General features: G+C 40.8%; 1 protein-coding gene across 1 annotated transcript in view; it reads right to left on the bottom strand.

The window, feature by feature from the left end:
• Nucleotides 1-2282: 2282 nt before the first annotated feature.
• Nucleotides 2283-16368, bottom strand: part of PLBD1 (phospholipase B domain containing 1) — a gene marked incomplete at its 5' end in the record, with an annotated part of 56329 nt that continues 42243 nt past the window's right edge. Inside the window, 5 exons of the mRNA XM_079715326.1 lie at nucleotides 2283-2537; nucleotides 4794-4900; nucleotides 5575-5760; nucleotides 10562-10702; nucleotides 10810-11010. Coding sequence (XP_079571452.1) covers nucleotides 2370-2537; nucleotides 4794-4900; nucleotides 5575-5760; nucleotides 10562-10702; nucleotides 10810-11010 — 803 coding nt within the window. The 3' untranslated portion in view covers nucleotides 2283-2369. The remainder of the gene's footprint in view (nucleotides 2538-4793; nucleotides 4901-5574; nucleotides 5761-10561; nucleotides 10703-10809; nucleotides 11011-16368) is intronic.

The raw sequence follows: 16368 nt of genomic DNA, 5'->3' as shown, positions 1-16368 counted from the left end.
CAGGTAACTTTATGAGGTAACTATATCCCTCTATTTCTCTGGACTCACTTTTTAAAATATGCAGAAGACTATGTGCTGTTTAACACAGTAGACGTTTATGAGAGAAGTGAAGAGTAGAGCTTTCTTCCTTGATAAGTGAGTGTTTATTGGGATACCATTTGCCTCACAGAGAGGTGTTCCCCACTCTCCTGACCCCCATTGCCAGATAGTAAATGAAAGGTTTAACTGGAAAAAATGACCTAAAGCAAGGAGCTTGGAATCTTAGGACCACCTGTCAGCAGAACTCCTTAGGCGGGCCGCACCATACAGTTCTCTTGCTGTATTGGATTAAGTGTTAACATAATTTTTTTTGTTGTTTGCTCTTTTGCTTACACTTTCAAAATGATCATTTATGGGCTTCCCTGGTGGCGCAGTGGTTGGGAGTCCGCCTGCCGATGCAGGGGACACAGGTTCGTGTCCCGGTCCGGGAAGATCCCACATGCCGCGGAGCGCCTGGGCCCGTGAGCCATGGCCGCTGAGCCTGCACATCCGGAGCCTGTGCTCCGCAACGGGAGAGGCCACAACAGTGAGAGGCCCGCGTACCGCAAAAAAAAAAAAAAAAAGATCATTTATGCAGCAAGGTGTTAATACTGCATACACTTTTGTCTTGTTCTGCGAATTTTCCAGTACTGTACAAGATTAACAAAATAATGCCTGTGGTATCCTCCTCTCTTTTATACACTGTGATCTTAGCACAGTAGGTAACGGCAAACACTTCCAAGTGTTCTCCGGGACTTTCCTTCTTGGGCTATTTCAGTATCCTATGATTTATTCATTACTTTAGCTTTATCATCGGCCTGTTTTATTTTAATTTCCAGAAAAACCATGTCCCAGTATTATTGAAAATAACTCTATCTAAAACCAATGTATGATTCTGCCTGCCTTACTATTTACTGGGCAAATGATGCTCCCTCCCCTTTTTAAAAATTTTGGGACACACACACAAAGAAAGAACAATTCCTATAAGGAGTTTTGTTAGTGCGGCAGGTTTATCCAATTCCTAAAACTTATTCCCCTTGAGCCAGCCAGTGGGGAGGGACAGGATGATACAAATACATGCTTTGTCTTCTGGTCAAATTATTTTATCATGCTAAATAAGTTTTTCATTTTTTTTTATTTGTAGGGTCAGTTAATACCCATCATTTATATTTAATTGCCATCTTTTAAAAAAATTTTGTTTGTAAATAAGGTAACTGGGCAATCAAACACCTTCTGGGAAATCCTGGCTTTAGTGTTTTATCAACCATTTCAAACTTAAATATAAAAATAATTCCTTTGTAGTAAACTTGCATCCTGATTTCTCTTTATTGCAGTTGAAAGTGTAAATAATAAGACAATGTAAGACCTTCCTAATGTCTAATAGAAACTGGGCTATAGCAAGTTGCCCTATTTTTATTAGGTTTTGAAGGTTTTTGTGGGGTTTTTCTTTTTTAAATGTACAGTAGAATGTTGTCTGTATAAGTGTTAACTGTAGTGGGATTTTGTTCAGCAAGCCTGAAATTTATACTTTGAAATAAACTACTGGGTTTTTAACATCCTGTGTACTCTGATTCATTCTGATTATTCTCAGCCCTTGTGTTTTTTTTTTTCTTTTGGGAGTCTTTCACCTTGTTAAGAGTCACTGTTACACTGTTCAGTATGGTTCGTTTAACTTAACTTGACAGTACCATGATACTCAAACCACATACAGTTCTCCAGCTTTGAAAGAAAAGTTTGTTATGCAGAGTTGCTCCCAGATTAGATATGCTGCTTTTAACTAATGGGAGACAACATTAAAGTTTGCTATATTATGTGCCTATCCTGTGCCAGAAAAAGACTCAGCTGTTGCTTCTTAATGACCAGAAAAAGAACACTATTGGAGTATTCCTGCTGGAGGTCCCACCACCCCCTAGGGCTTTGTCATCAAGCACATCCAGCTGGGAGAAGGGGAAAGAGCATGAGCAGTACAGGCTGTTAGGGGCCAGGCCTGGGAAGAATTCCACTCGCGAGAACTCTGCCACGTGGCACAGCTGCCCAAGGCAGCCTGGGAGGTGTGGTCTGCGGGGCCAGGCTTAAAAGCAGAGAATGGATTTTGGTGAGCGAGGGAGCAGTTTCTGCCATACTTTGTGTATAAGCTTGTGTGCTAAAACGGTATTGTCATCCATCATATGTAATGTTTTCTACAGTGCTCCACCCTATAGTAAATGCTGGTTTTAAAAATGACAAAATTGGCAGTAGAAAATGAAAGTGATAGACTGGATTGAATATATTTTATTAAGACTAATTCTGAATGGGAAAACATAGTTAAAATAGTGCCCTTGATACCTCATCTCCCTCCATTTTATGTCAAGTTACAGAATTGGTTTCATGGTAATAAAATCAAAGTTGTAGGCCTCTGGCATGCCCTCATGGAGAGTTTTGTTGAAACGGCTCCAGTGAAAAACAGGGAGGCCACCTTGTACTGTGGGCCCACTAATGGCATAGGCTGTGTACTTGGATGCCAGGTAGATATCTGCCACCTGCAAAGGGAGAAGAGGGGGGCATTTTAGGAAACCATTGGGAAAAAGCTAGACTACATACCTGTTGTAGTTGTTCCTGCTCTTTGTCCAAAGTCACAATATTAGCTCCCCTTCAAATAAAATCTTACAAGCTTCCACAATAATGCTCTTCTGTATCCATCTGGCATTCAGATGTGCACCTAGTAGAAGTGTGTTAAATTAACCGCCAAAAGTGTGAGATCGGGAATCGGGTTACTCATTTCGGAATTCTAGCTCCAAAACGTATTTTGACTCCGTTTTCTCATTTGTAAAAAACTCTGCTTCATAGAAGAGTTGTCATGAGGATTAATCAGAGCAAATACTTGAAGCAGTGCCTGGAATAGATTAATTCCTCAGTAAAAGTTGTTATTAATCAGGACACTAACAACTATTAAAGTAGAAGGAACTCGATGAAAAGTGAGGTCCGTGGTTCTTAAAAACACTTGAACGTTGGGTAGCTGCAGATCTTAAGCTCAGAGGGGAAAGCAGGAAATGTCTCATAACTTCTGATTTTCCTCATATTCAAAATGGCTCAAGAGAAATGATATTTTTAAAGTATATGCTTCAACAGAGACTTTCTTGATGAAAAATTGGCAGGCTCTTGTCTCCTGAAGAAAGTAAAATTTGGCAGATGGAAGCTTGGCTTGGGTTCTCCCCAGTTCAAGTAATTCTCTTTGTGTGTTCTGGAATGGATATAACACTTTTCACACACTTTACTGAATGTTTGCAAATGCCATTAAAAATAAATAAATGCAAAAGCATTCACTGGGGCTTCATGTGTGCCAGGCTTGCTACATCCACTAAATTTTTCTTACACAACATTTTGAGAGTCATTAAGGCTAAAGCTTGGCTCAAACTATTCTAAAGCATCTTCTGTTTAGACATTAAGCTGACAGAAAAAATAATGTATGGGGGGGTTTGGCATTCTTACAGTTACCAGAGCTTCAGATAGAACAGTTAACTCACTTGTAACAGATTTCTTCTAGAATTTAGGACTGGAGATGCAAATGAAAAGACACATGCCCAAGCCAAAAGTGCAAAAGGATGTGGTAGAATGATTCCTTCCACCAACCAGATGGCTAACTCACAAACTTGGACATCCCAAATCCAGTAGTGTGCTGGTAAATTTTTAACTAACTAGCTCTCTGAGGGAAAAAGACCCCAATTTGTAGTGTTTGCTGATTTCCATGATGTAAATATTCCACCACTTCAAGCTATCAACATGGTGTCAACTATTTTAACAACTGGTTCTCACAAGCCTATATGAGTGGGCTTTGGCCCCACTGCAAACTTTTTATTACCTATATTGTGAGACGCATTACAGCACTTAACAATTCGAGCATAGTGAAAACTCTTTATTGCTTGAGCATCTGGTCCAATACTTGTTCCTTCAGCTACATTCAATTCCTGTGTAACGTGAAATCACACTGCTCTCAATATGTTCTTTGGACTTTGGGCTGGTCTGGTAAACCTTAAAGCCTCACAATATCACCATCATCATCATCATGATTGTGTACATTTACAAACAACCCACTAAGTACCGTTGTGAACATTTTATAGCTATTAAATGTTGATTCTTCACAACAACTCTTGAGGCAAGTACTCTTATTTCCATTTTTCAGATGAGGAAACAGAAGCATAAAAGATTATGTAATTGGGCTTCCCTGGTGGTGCAGTGGTTGAGAGTCTGCCTGCTGATGCAGGGGACACGGGTTCGTGCCCCGGTCCGGGAAGATCCCACGTGCTGCAGAGCGGCTGGGCCCATGAGCCATGGCTGCTGAGCCTGCACGTCTGGAGCCTGTGCTCCGCAACGGGAGAGGCTGCAACAGTGAGAGGCCCGCGTACCGCAAAAAAAAAAAAAAAAAAAAAAAAAAAGGATTATGTGGTTTACAGCTGAGTGGCCGAGCAGGAACTAGAAGTTAGGCAATAGGACCTACCACCAGAATCTCTGAAAAAGCTGATTCCTGAATTGAGTTTGTGTTTAGAGACATTACTGTATTTTATACCACAAAAACCTCTGCAGCTCTGCCTTTGAAAAGGCCTAGGTACTGGTGGAAATTAAATTCAAAAACCAATAGCGACTGGATGGCAGGGGAGTTTGGGGGAGAATGAATACATGTTATGTATGGCTGAGTCACTTTGCTGTGCGCCTGAAACTATAGCAACACTGTTAATTGGCTATACTCCAGTATAAAACAAAAAGTTTTAAAAAACACAAAACAACCAATAGCGTGTTACCTTGGTGTCATAGCAACCTCCAGGACTTGGATTAAGTGAGTTCAGGTCCTCACGGCAGCAGATGGTATTGCAGGGATCACCTTTACTGTAAGTATCGTTCTTGTAATCTAGGAAACAGTGATGGGGAAAAGAGTGAGCACTGACCATTCTGAGATCCACTTATCCACAGTAAACTGGACCTGTTAAAGCCCAGATGATCAGAGCATATACCCCAGAGACCTCCTCGGCCCAGCCTGCTCCCATATACAGAAGTCACCTCCGACTTGTACTGGGAAGAGGCAACCGCAAGTCCCCTGCTCCAGGCTCAGCCTGGTCTCAAGAACCTTGCACAGTGAAGAACGGATGGAAGAGAGGTAACAGAGGACAAATGTACCTACATTTTTTTTAAACAAAATAAATACAAATCTGACTCGATACTGTTCATCAAAAATAAAGTGTTTATGAATAATTGTGGTTTTAGTAGCTGCTTTTCTCCTTGGAAGGAAATCTGTGGGATGGTAGGGTAAAAAAAGTACCCTACATGGGTTCTTTCTTCTGTGTTTTACATATAACTCTTTCAGTTAAAAAAGTATGTAGACTCTTCTTCCCTATCATTTTTATAAAAGAGGACAAAATTCTATTTGTTGTGTGTATAATATGCGTAGTATCAACTGAATACTAAATAATTCAATAACTTCTTATAATTCCTTTTAGTACAGAGATGATAAAATTACATGGATTCTTTATCCATGGGGAAGCAAAGGAGTTTTGAAGAATGATTCTTGAGAAATGTGCTACGTACTGTTGTATCGCATGATATATTTCATGGATTCCATATCAGTCACTTTCCCTTGGTCACGCCGGAAGATTTTGGCTCGTGAAGCCAGATCATAAGAGTAGTCCAAACCCAGCTTCTTAACCAACATTGGATAGCCACTCCAGTTGTAGATTTTTTCATGGAAGGGAATGTTGTAGGAGGGCCAGTATCCTAATTTGGAATGGAAGGGAGGGAAGGGTGGGATGGACAGGGAGGAAGACGGAAGAGAGAGGAAACAAAAGAAATGTCATTCGTGGTACTTTCTTTTGAAAATTGGCACAGCTGTGTAATTACAAAATGATACTACATAGAAAATAATGACTGTGAACCCTGGCAATCAAATAGATCCTTTGAAATTTACAGACTCGGTATACCTCTTGATTATTCCATTAGGGGAAGAAGAGCATCAGGATTCTTTGGTTTTTCACCCCAAATTCTTAAAGCAATCTATTAAGCAGAAGATAATCTGAATTCTAGGCTCAGGGTTGAATAACTGGACCTTAGGCAGTTAACCTCATTTCCCCCAACCCCTTTTTTTAGCAGGAGGAGGGAAAGGAAGAGTTCTTAATGTGAGGGTAATGTGAGGGAGATGGTCTTTAAGGTTCCAGTAGGCATTTAACTCCTCTGACGCTAAACATTCATAAAGGCTCAGCTTCATTCAAAGCTTCACAGTGTGCCAACGTCACTAGGCGTCAAACATGTGACACACCTTTAGTAAAATCAACATTTCGGGAACAGCTCAGATTACAGTGGCCTAGGGTATTGCCTATAGGACAGTCAGTCAACCTTCCCCATTCAGGGATTAATTCCCACTCCCATATTCTCTTAGCCCTTGTCTGCCTTTTTCCCTTCTTACTGTTTTATAGGATTCCCCGACTCGGGGGTGAAGTTATTAAGAGAAAACAAATGACAAGACATTCAACCTTGTTGATTCTGGGGCACAGAGCCAGCATCAGGAAGAACTGAGATAAAGACAACATTGAAAGTGCAGGCTAAAAGTCACATTTATTATTGCAGTGTACCTAGGTTATACAACTTGGGAGCTAGACTGCCTGGATCTTAAGCCTGGTCCTGCCATTATTAGGTATGTGACCTTATACGAATTTTTTAACCTCTCTGTGCCTCAGTGTCTTCATCTATAAAATGTGAACAAGGATAGTACTTACCTTATAAGGATCACTGTGAGCGTTAAATGAGTTCAAACAGATGGAGTAGCTTATAACAGGGTCTGGTACTTGGTGAGCACTAGATGAATATTAACTTTTATAATTATAGTTCTCTATGTGAATAGCTCAAATGAATAATAAAAATTGCTGCTTTAGGGCTTCCCTGGTGGTGCAGTGGTTGAGAGTCTGCCTGCCGATGCAGGGGACACGGGTTTGTGCCCCGGTCCGGGAAGATCCCACATGCCGCGGAGCAGCTGGGCCCGTAAGCCATGGCCACTGAGCCTGAGCGTCCGGAGCCTGTGCTCCGTAGCGGGAGAGGCCACAGCAGTGAGAGGCCCGCGTACCGCAAAAAAAAAAAAAAAAAAATTGCTGCTTTATACTTCACATTTTCATAAAGCTTCATGACTAAAAAAGGATTTAAAATAGAGTATCTCATATAATATCACAATACCGGCTGATGTATAAATATTACATCCCTCCTTCTAAAGGAAGAAACAGAGGTTCAGAGAGGTCGAATGCCTTCCTTCTGACTAAAAACACCCGGGGCTTCTATCGACGTATCACAGCTGCTTCCAAATACTAGGAGGTTTACGGGACTTTTTTTTTTTTTTTTTAATGGCTATATGATATTGCTTAATTATTTAGGAAAATCACGTTTCTTTCTGAGCCTTTCTTCCCTTACAGTAAGATGGTAACAATACTACTTATCTGGAAATATGTTATGAAGGTCAAACAAAAGAATATAAGTAAAAGGTATGTCAAGTATACAGTAGACACTCAGTGAATTTAACTCTGTGTTCTTCTTGCCTCTGGGGGAAAACAAAACACAACAAACTGCAGACAGATCAGCATCAACTTATTTTAGTCCCAGGGTAGATTTCTTCATGGGATCTAGGAATGGGATTGCAAAGAACCTGAAGCTACCATCATATAATCAGCGGCTTCCTATTATTACCTATTATTATTATTATTAGGACCAAGTCAGACAGCTAGGTTCTTAAGTTTGTTCTCAGTTTTGAACTGCCATGCCAACCAACAAGTAACCACCTAATGATTTGACTTCTCAGGTGGATTTTCCAACAAGAGGAGGAGGTAGGTCTGCTACTTGGTAGCATCTGATCTTGGCAATTTAAGTTTCCACCTTAATTAATTCTGTTTTATGCACATTATATGCATTTAGCTGGCAGCAGCCACCCTGGAGTGAGGCGGTTCCCTCTGGGTGTCGTTACAAAATGGATTCGAGGACCTGGGAAATGAAGGACCAGCCCTGATCCCCAGGATCCATACCTTATCTTGGTTCTGTTCTTTCTCATCTCTCAGCTGATCTATTTCAACAGTTTCCTAATTCTCCTCCTGTCTTCTCTCTGACCTGTCTGTTCTCCCTTTTCAAAGACTCCAGTTTTCTAAAGGATAAAGGCTAATTTTTCATTTTTTAAGGAACCTCTATACTGTTCTCCATAGTGGCTGCACCAATTTACATTCCCACCAACAGTGCAAGAGGGTTCCTTTTTGTCCACACCCTCTCCAGCATTTACTGTTTGTAGATTTTTTGATGTTGGACATTCTGACTGGTGTAATAACCTCATTGTAGTTTTGATTTGCATTTCTCTAATAATTAGTGATGTTCAGCATCTTTTCATGTGCTTTTTTTGGCCATCTGTATGTCTTCTTTGGAGAAATGTCTATTTAGGTCTTCTGCCCATTTTTTGATTGGGTTGTTTGTTTTTTTGACATTGAGCTGCATGAGCTGTTTGTATATTTTGGAAATTAATCCCTTGTCGGTTGCTTTGTTTGCAAATATTTTCTCCCATTCTGAGGGTTGTTTTTCTTATGGCTTCCTTTGCTGTGCAAAAGCTTTTAAGTTTAATTAGATCCCATTTTTTAATTTTTGTTTTTATTTCCATTATTCTAGGAGGTGGGTCAAAAAAGATCTTGCTGCGATTTATGTCATACAGTGTTCTGCCTATGTTTTCCTCTAAGAGTTTTATAGTGTCCAGTCTTACATTTAGGTCTTTAATCCATTTTGAATTTATTTTTGTGTATGGTGTTAGGGAGTGTTCTAATTTCATTCTTTTACATGTAGCTGCCCAGTTTTCCCAGCACCACTTATTGAAGAGGCTGTCTTTTCTCCATTTTATATTCTTGCCTCCTTTGTCGTAGATTAGGTGACCATAGGTTCATGGGTTTATCTATCTCTGGACTTTCTATAAAGGCTAAAGTGACTGCTCAGCAGGATCCAAAGGCTGTATTTTCCCCTGACCACCTATCTTCCGTGTCACAGCCTTCTCTCTAGCTGTCTTGGGCTTATAGTTTCTCCTTCACACCACGGTCTTCATGCCTCTATTTGTTTGACCTTGTCCCCTTATCAAATTGCTGAGCTCCTTTCTAGCCTGTAAATCTCCATGCAGACATCATCTTCTCTTTCATTTATTTAACAAATATTCAGTGAGGACTTCTTATGTGTGCTGAGCACTATGTTAGGACTTGCTAAGTGTCGGCAACGTGCTCAAGAATTGACAAAAATTGGGCTTCCCTGGTGGCGCAGTGGTTGAGAGTCCGCCTGCCGATGCAGGGGACACGGGTTTGTGCCCCGGTCTGGGAAGATCCCACATGCCGCAGAGCGGCTGGGCCCGTGAGCCATGGCCGCTAAGCCTGCGCGTCTGGAGCCTGTGCTCTGCAACGGGAGAGGCCACAGCAGTGAGAGGCCCGCGTACCGCAAAAAAAAAAAAGAATTGACAAAAATTATCTCAGTGAATTATCATGACAACCCTGTGAAAATTGCAAAGGTCTACACTCCCACATCGCAAAACTCTTGGGGGCCAGATGTGTTTCAGGATTCAGGGTTTTCCAGATTTTACAACAGCAATGGTGTGTAAATTACAGATGATGTTGCAGTCTCTGTGGGGAGCCCCTCATAGTCAAAGACATTGATAACTCTGTAGCCTGATGTATACATTCTCTCCAGAGGAGAGGAAATAAATAGAGACTATAAATAGTTCAAGTTAGTTTTTTGCTACCGAGTGAGTTCAGATCAGCTCATATTTTGCTACCACAAGTGAGCTAGGACAAAAAACAAAGGAACAAAGAACTTTTAGTTTTAGAGTTTTGAGATTTTGTAATTACAGATAAGTGACTAAGGACCTGTACCATTACTGTCAGGTTTTACAGATGAAGAAAGTGAGGCTTGGAGAGAGTGGATAAGATTTTGAGGAACAGATAGTCAAATCAAGGCAATGTGACTCCAAAACCAGTACTTCCAACGTCTGGGCTGTGACCTTGCCCTCCAGAACCGCCTTCTCTCATCCCTCCCACTGACAGCGTCACCACCAGGTTTGCTACATACACCAGAGCTTATCACTGCTGTTTGCTTTCTGGGTTCTAATAGCTTCTTTAGGTGCCTTGCTTCCCTATCAGACTGTGTGTTGGGGATTCTACATCCACGCTTTTCCAGTCCCTGGGCCAGAGTAGCACTCCCATAAATAGTTGCTGAACTAAAAGTTTTACTTGGGAACCCAGGAGAGAAGGTAATATTGGAACCATGAGTAGTCATAAGATTGTGAATGACTGGCTTTGTCCCAGTCTATGCATAAGGGTAGTTTATGCTGTCACATAAGGGTTTGAGGTGCAGGTTTTACATGTTGTGCTGACCCTGGTCATTCTTTCCCTGTGTGACTAGCAACGGCATTCCCCTCCTTCCTTCCCCACCATATACTCCCCACATCATACATTCACACAGCACATATTACCCATCACACACACACACACACACACATCAGACTTCCAGACTTCTAACATGAAGAAAATACCTGTCCGCAGAACGTCGGTTTGTTCAGAATATTCTACATATGTAGGAATTTGCTCCACAATGTACAGAGTGCCTTTATCAAGGCTGTAGTTCAGATTTACCTTCTTCAGGTCCAGGACCATGTACTGATTGTTATACGTGCCTGAAATATCGGGAGACATGAAGACAGGGCATGGGTATGGCTTTACTGGTTAACTCCAGATCTAAACGTACATACATGCCTAAAAGTTATTCTGCAGGGCCACTTACCAGAGTTGTATTTTGAAAAGACCTCTGCCCACTGCTTGCCTCCGTTTGCCATCATATTGGCCACCCGGACTCTTTGCCAGGCCAGGAGAGACTGGGGTACCACGTGCTGCAGTAGGGTTTTATTATACACGCTGTTGGTGGTCTGCAGCAATGCCAAACCACTGCTGAGAAGGTAAAAGTCATCCAGAGACTCCAAAAACCCTACAGGAAACACGAATATACAAATCAGCATAACACATATGCAAAATATTGAGGCATCAGTGTTAGCACAGAGCTTTGTGTACACAATGCATTTTGCAGTGTCCATTATTATTATCCTCTCCCAGCTTTGGTTCCCCTCTGTGGCAGTTACTCAACTGCCGTTTCTAAAGGTGCCAGGGGACCTCCATCCCTGGATTTGCCATTGAAATTTTTTGATTTTATGATTTGGGATGACAAGAATACATTAAATCAGGACTATTCCAAGTTTCCAAAATGACGAACAGAGTAGATCCTCACTTGCTAGGATTTTCCAGGAGAACTTTTAATTAGGGGGAGATATTAGCAGGATTCATTGTTGAATAGTAAGAATACGGATGCCTTCTTTCTTTCTCCTTTTCTGTATTTTCCAAATTTTATGTAATGAGTCTACATAATTTTTTTAAGTAGAAAAAGTATCTACATTTATAAAAGTGAACATGGTTTTGACACTCTGGGTCAATGTGTTTTACAAATGTTGGAAAATCAGCGGAGCCACAAGTCTTCTTTTTAAATAAATTTATTTGTTTGTTTTTATTTTTGGCTGTGTTGGGTTTTTGTTGCTGTGCATGGGCTTTCTCTAGTTGCGGCGAGCGGGGGCTACTCTTCGTTGCGGTGCGTGGGCTTCTCATTGCAGTGGCTTCTCTTGCTGCGGAGCACGGGCTCTAGGCACGCGGGCTCAGTAGTTGTGGCTCACGGGCTCTAAAGCGCAGGCTCAGTAGTTGTGGTGCACGGGCTTAGTTGCTCCGCGGCATGTGGGATCTTCCCGGACCAGGGCTCAAACCCATGTCCCCTGCATTGGCAGGAGGATTCTTAACCACTGTGCCACCGGGGAAGTCCCTCAATGACTGTTCATTCAGTTCTTGGGCTGAGGCTGTTCTGCAGTATTTTAACTGTACAGCCATACTTGGCAGCCTTGAGCAAACTCTGGTAGCAAATCTCCATAGGAGAGAACTCTGTACTTCTGGCATGATAAACTTGCTAATTCACTCCTTATTGTAGCAGTCTCTATGGACACAAGAGGGCAGGCGTTCTTTAATATGTGTGAGTGACTAATACTAACATGAAAGGAGTAATCTTTCATTCAGGAGTAAGGCTGTTTGTTGAAGACAAAAAAAATGTAGGACACCCAGAGTTCTGGAACAAAGAAGATAAATTGCTTACAGAAAACTTTAGTCAAGGAGTTTAATTCTATAGTTTAGAGTTTAAGATTAAAAAAAGGAAAAGGCCCAGAGGGGGGACAAAGTCCTGAAACAGTACATTATAAGAGAAACAAATGTTCCTTGACTATGTAAAGTTGTATTTTCTTGCTCTTATCTGTCACGAGTAGCTTTGGAAGGCACGCTATTTTACATCAGGGTAAAGTGAAACACTTCAGTATGAAAGTCATCCAGCAAATAACATTTCATAGTAAGCTTCTTGCTAAATTTAATCAAGAAATAAGAGAACCCTTACAGTTAATAAAGCATCTTTCACGACTTAAAAAATACGTAACCACTTGAATCGTAAACATTAACAATGACCACTTTGCTCTGATTCCATTTAGATCTATTGCTTAGTACAACACAGAAAAGTTTACCCTTATTATCCTATCAAATGTATTTAAAATGTGCCCATTTGGAAGAGTGACATCAACATCATGGCGGGTGGGAGACACTCCCTTTGTCTCTCCCCTTCAATCTACGACCAGTAAAATCAGTAAAACATCCATAACTCAACAAAGGTTCCTCGGCCCAACACAGCAGCGTGCTGGAGAGTTCCACACATCTGTCATCTAAGGGTGGGTGGACTGGAACACATAAAGTAGGTGGAACCAGAGGGACGGTGAAGGCAGTGCCTGCCATCTCCGTGCCCCAGGTGGCATTGTCAGCAACACCGGCAGCAGCAAGGAACCAACAACCCTGGAGACAGAAATAGTGACAAGGAGGGCACCAGGCAACACCTCTGACACAGACAGTGGAGGGTGGAAAGTGCCAGCTCTCAAAAATAACCAGAGGCAGCACGGGTAAGAGAAACCAAAAACTTGTGCTATAGCACCACCTACTGGGAAACAAAAGAAAGGCATCTAATTACTAACCTATTGAATAGCTACAATCAAGTGAGGGGAAAAAAAAAAGCTTTACCTAAAGAAGAAACATGTTCACCACTTCAAATGCACTGGCAGAGGAGCACTCATCAAGCCCCATGAAGAACCATGGTAACCCAGTACCACAAAAAGAAAATGAGTCCTCCAGAAACCAAATTTAAAGTCATGGAATGTTGTGATCTGATACAGAATTCAAAATAGCTGTCATGAAGATACTCAACCAGCTACAAGAAAACTTTGAAAGGCAGTTCAATGACCTCAGGAGTGAAATTAATGAACAGAAGGAATACTTTACCAAAGAGATTGAAATTTTAAAAAAAGCACCAAATAGGAATTCTGGAGCTGAAGAACTCAATAAATGAGATGAAGGATGCATTAGAAAGCACTGGAAATAGAGCAGACCACATGGAAGAGAGTATTAGTGAGCTGAAAGATTGAAATCTAGAGATGATACAGGGAGAAGAGGAGAGTGAATTAAGATCTAAAAAGTAAAGAAATCCTATAGAACTATCTGACTCTTTTAGGAAGGGCATCATTAGGGTAATGGGTATCCCAGAAGGAAAAGGGAGAATGAAGAGTACAGAGGGTTTATTTAGAGAAATAATAGCTGAGGACTTCCCAAACCTGGGGAGGGAACTGGATGGACAAGTCCACGAAGCCAAGAGAACTTCTCATTACCTCAATACAAAAAGACCTTCTTCAAGACACAGTATATTAAAACTTTCAAAAGTCAATGACAAAGGAAGAATATTCTAAAGGCAGCCAGGGAAAAAAGGATGGTAACCTACAAAGGAATCCCCATCAGTCTATCAGCAGACTTCTCAGCAGAAACTCTGCAGGCCAGGAGAGAGTGGAATGACATACTCGAAATACTGAAAGATAACCATCACCCAAGAATACTCTATTTAGCAAAGTTATCCTTCAGATATGAAGGAGAAATAAAGACGTTCCCAGACGAACAAAAGCTGACTGAGCTCATCAACATTAGATGCGCCTTAAAAGAAACGTTGAAAGAAGCTCTTCTACCTGAAATGAAAAGGGACAAGTACTGTACACAAAACTTTGAGTAAAATGGTAAATGGACAGACAGAATAAAAAAATTGCAACTTATTCTACATCAGAATAGGTTGTTAAAAACTTAATTACAGCATAAAGATTAAAGGGAAAAAAGCAGTAAAAATAATCTAGCTAATTTAGTAACAAACAACACAAAAAGGAATAATTTAAGGCAACAAAAATGTAAAAAGGGAAGAGGAAAAGGAGGAAACCCATGTAGGCAAATGAAGATAAGATACTAACAGCAGAAAAAGAACAATTTTATCCATGACAGGTTTCATACAAATCTCATGGTAGCCACAAAACATAAATCTAGAGCAGAGAGAGGAAACATAAAAACAAGAGGAAATTGGGAAAAACATCATAGAAAACCACCATACTAAAATGGCAGACAGAAACACAAGGAAAAAGGAACAATGGAGGGAAGCAGCCGCATAGCACAGGGAGATCAGCTCGGTGCTTTGTGACCACCTAGAGGGGTGGGATAGAGATGCAAGAGGGAGGAGATATGGGGATATATGTATACATATAGCTGATTCACTTTGTTATATAGCAGAAACTAACACACCATTGTAAAGCAATTATACTCCAATAAAGATGTTAAAAGAAAAAAAGGAACAATGGAGATACAGAGCGACCAGAAAATAAAAGATAAAATGGCAGTTCTAAGTCCTCATCTATCAACGATCACCTTAAATGTGAATGGATTGAATTTACCAATCAAAAGACACAGAATAACTGGATGGATTAGAAAATAAGACCCAACTATATGCTGCCTCCAGGAGACATATCTCAGCTTTAAAGAGAAACACAGGCTCAAAGTGAAGGAATGGAAGTTGACACTCCAAGCAAATGACAGCCAAAAGAAAGTGGGTGTAGCCATTCTCACATGGGAAAAAATAGACTTCAAGGCAAAAATGGTAGCAAGAGACAAATATGAACATTAAGTAAAGGTAAAGAGGACAATTCGTCAAGAAGACATAACAGTTATTAATATATATTGACCTAACATAGGAGCACCAAAATATATAAAGCAATTATTAACATACCTAAAGGGAGACAACAAAATAATAGTAGGTGATTTTTTTTTTTTTTTTTTTTTTTTGCGGTACGCGGGCCTCTTACTGTTGTGGCCTCTCCCGTTGCGGAGCACAGGCTCTGGATGCGCAGGCTCAGCGGCCATGGCTCACGGGCCCAGCCGCTCCACGGCATGTGGGATTCTCCCGGACAGGGGCACGAACCCGTGTCCCCTGCATCGGCAGGCGGACTCTCAACCACTGCGCCACCAGGGAAGCCCTAGTAGGTGACTTTAATACCCCACTTACATCAGTGAATAGATCATCTAGACAGAAAGTCAACAAGGAAACAGCAGCCTTAAATGAACCTTAGACCAGATGGATTTGATAAACATATATAAAACATTCTATCCAAATGCAGCCGAATACACATTATTCTCAAGTGCACATGGAACATTCTCAGGGACAGACCATATGTTGGGACAGAAAACAAGTCTCAATAAATTTAGGAAGATTAAAATCATATTAAGCATCTTTTCTAATCAAAATGGTGTGAAACTAGAGATCAACTACAAGAAGAAAGCCAGAAATATCACAAATATGTGGCAACTAGGCAACATGCTACTGAACAATTATTGGGTCAACAAAGATATCAAAGGAGAAATTTTAAAAAATCAGAGACAAATGAAAATGAAAATATGGCTTACCAAAATCTATGGAATGAAGCAAAAGCAGTATCAAGAGGGAAGATTCTAGTAATACTGTAAATGGCAATATTTTTTTATGTCTGAGTAACATTCCATCATATATATATGTGTGTGTGTGTGTGTGTGTGTGTGTGTGTGTGTGTGTGTATGTCCCACATCTTCTTCTTTATCCACTTATCTGTTTATGGACACTTAGGTTGCTTCCATTATCTTGACAATTGTAAATAATGCTGCTATGAACATTGGAGTTCATGTATATTTTCAAGTTAGTGTTTTTGTTTTCTTTGATATATACACAGGAATGGAATTGCTGGGTCATATAGTAGTTCTAAGTTTTTAAGAAACCTCCATCCTGTTTTCCACAGTGGCTGCACCAATTACATTCCCACCAACAATGTACAAGGGTTCCCTTTCTCCACATCCTCAACAACATTTGTCATTTGTGTTCTTTTTGATG

This window comes from Hyperoodon ampullatus, assembly GCF_949752795.1.
Source record: "Hyperoodon ampullatus genome assembly, chromosome: 11".
Classification (NCBI taxonomy): domain Eukaryota; kingdom Metazoa; phylum Chordata; class Mammalia; order Artiodactyla; family Ziphiidae; genus Hyperoodon; species Hyperoodon ampullatus.
Note: the sequence above shows the minus strand (reverse complement) of the source record. Positions and strands in the feature narration are given on the sequence as shown.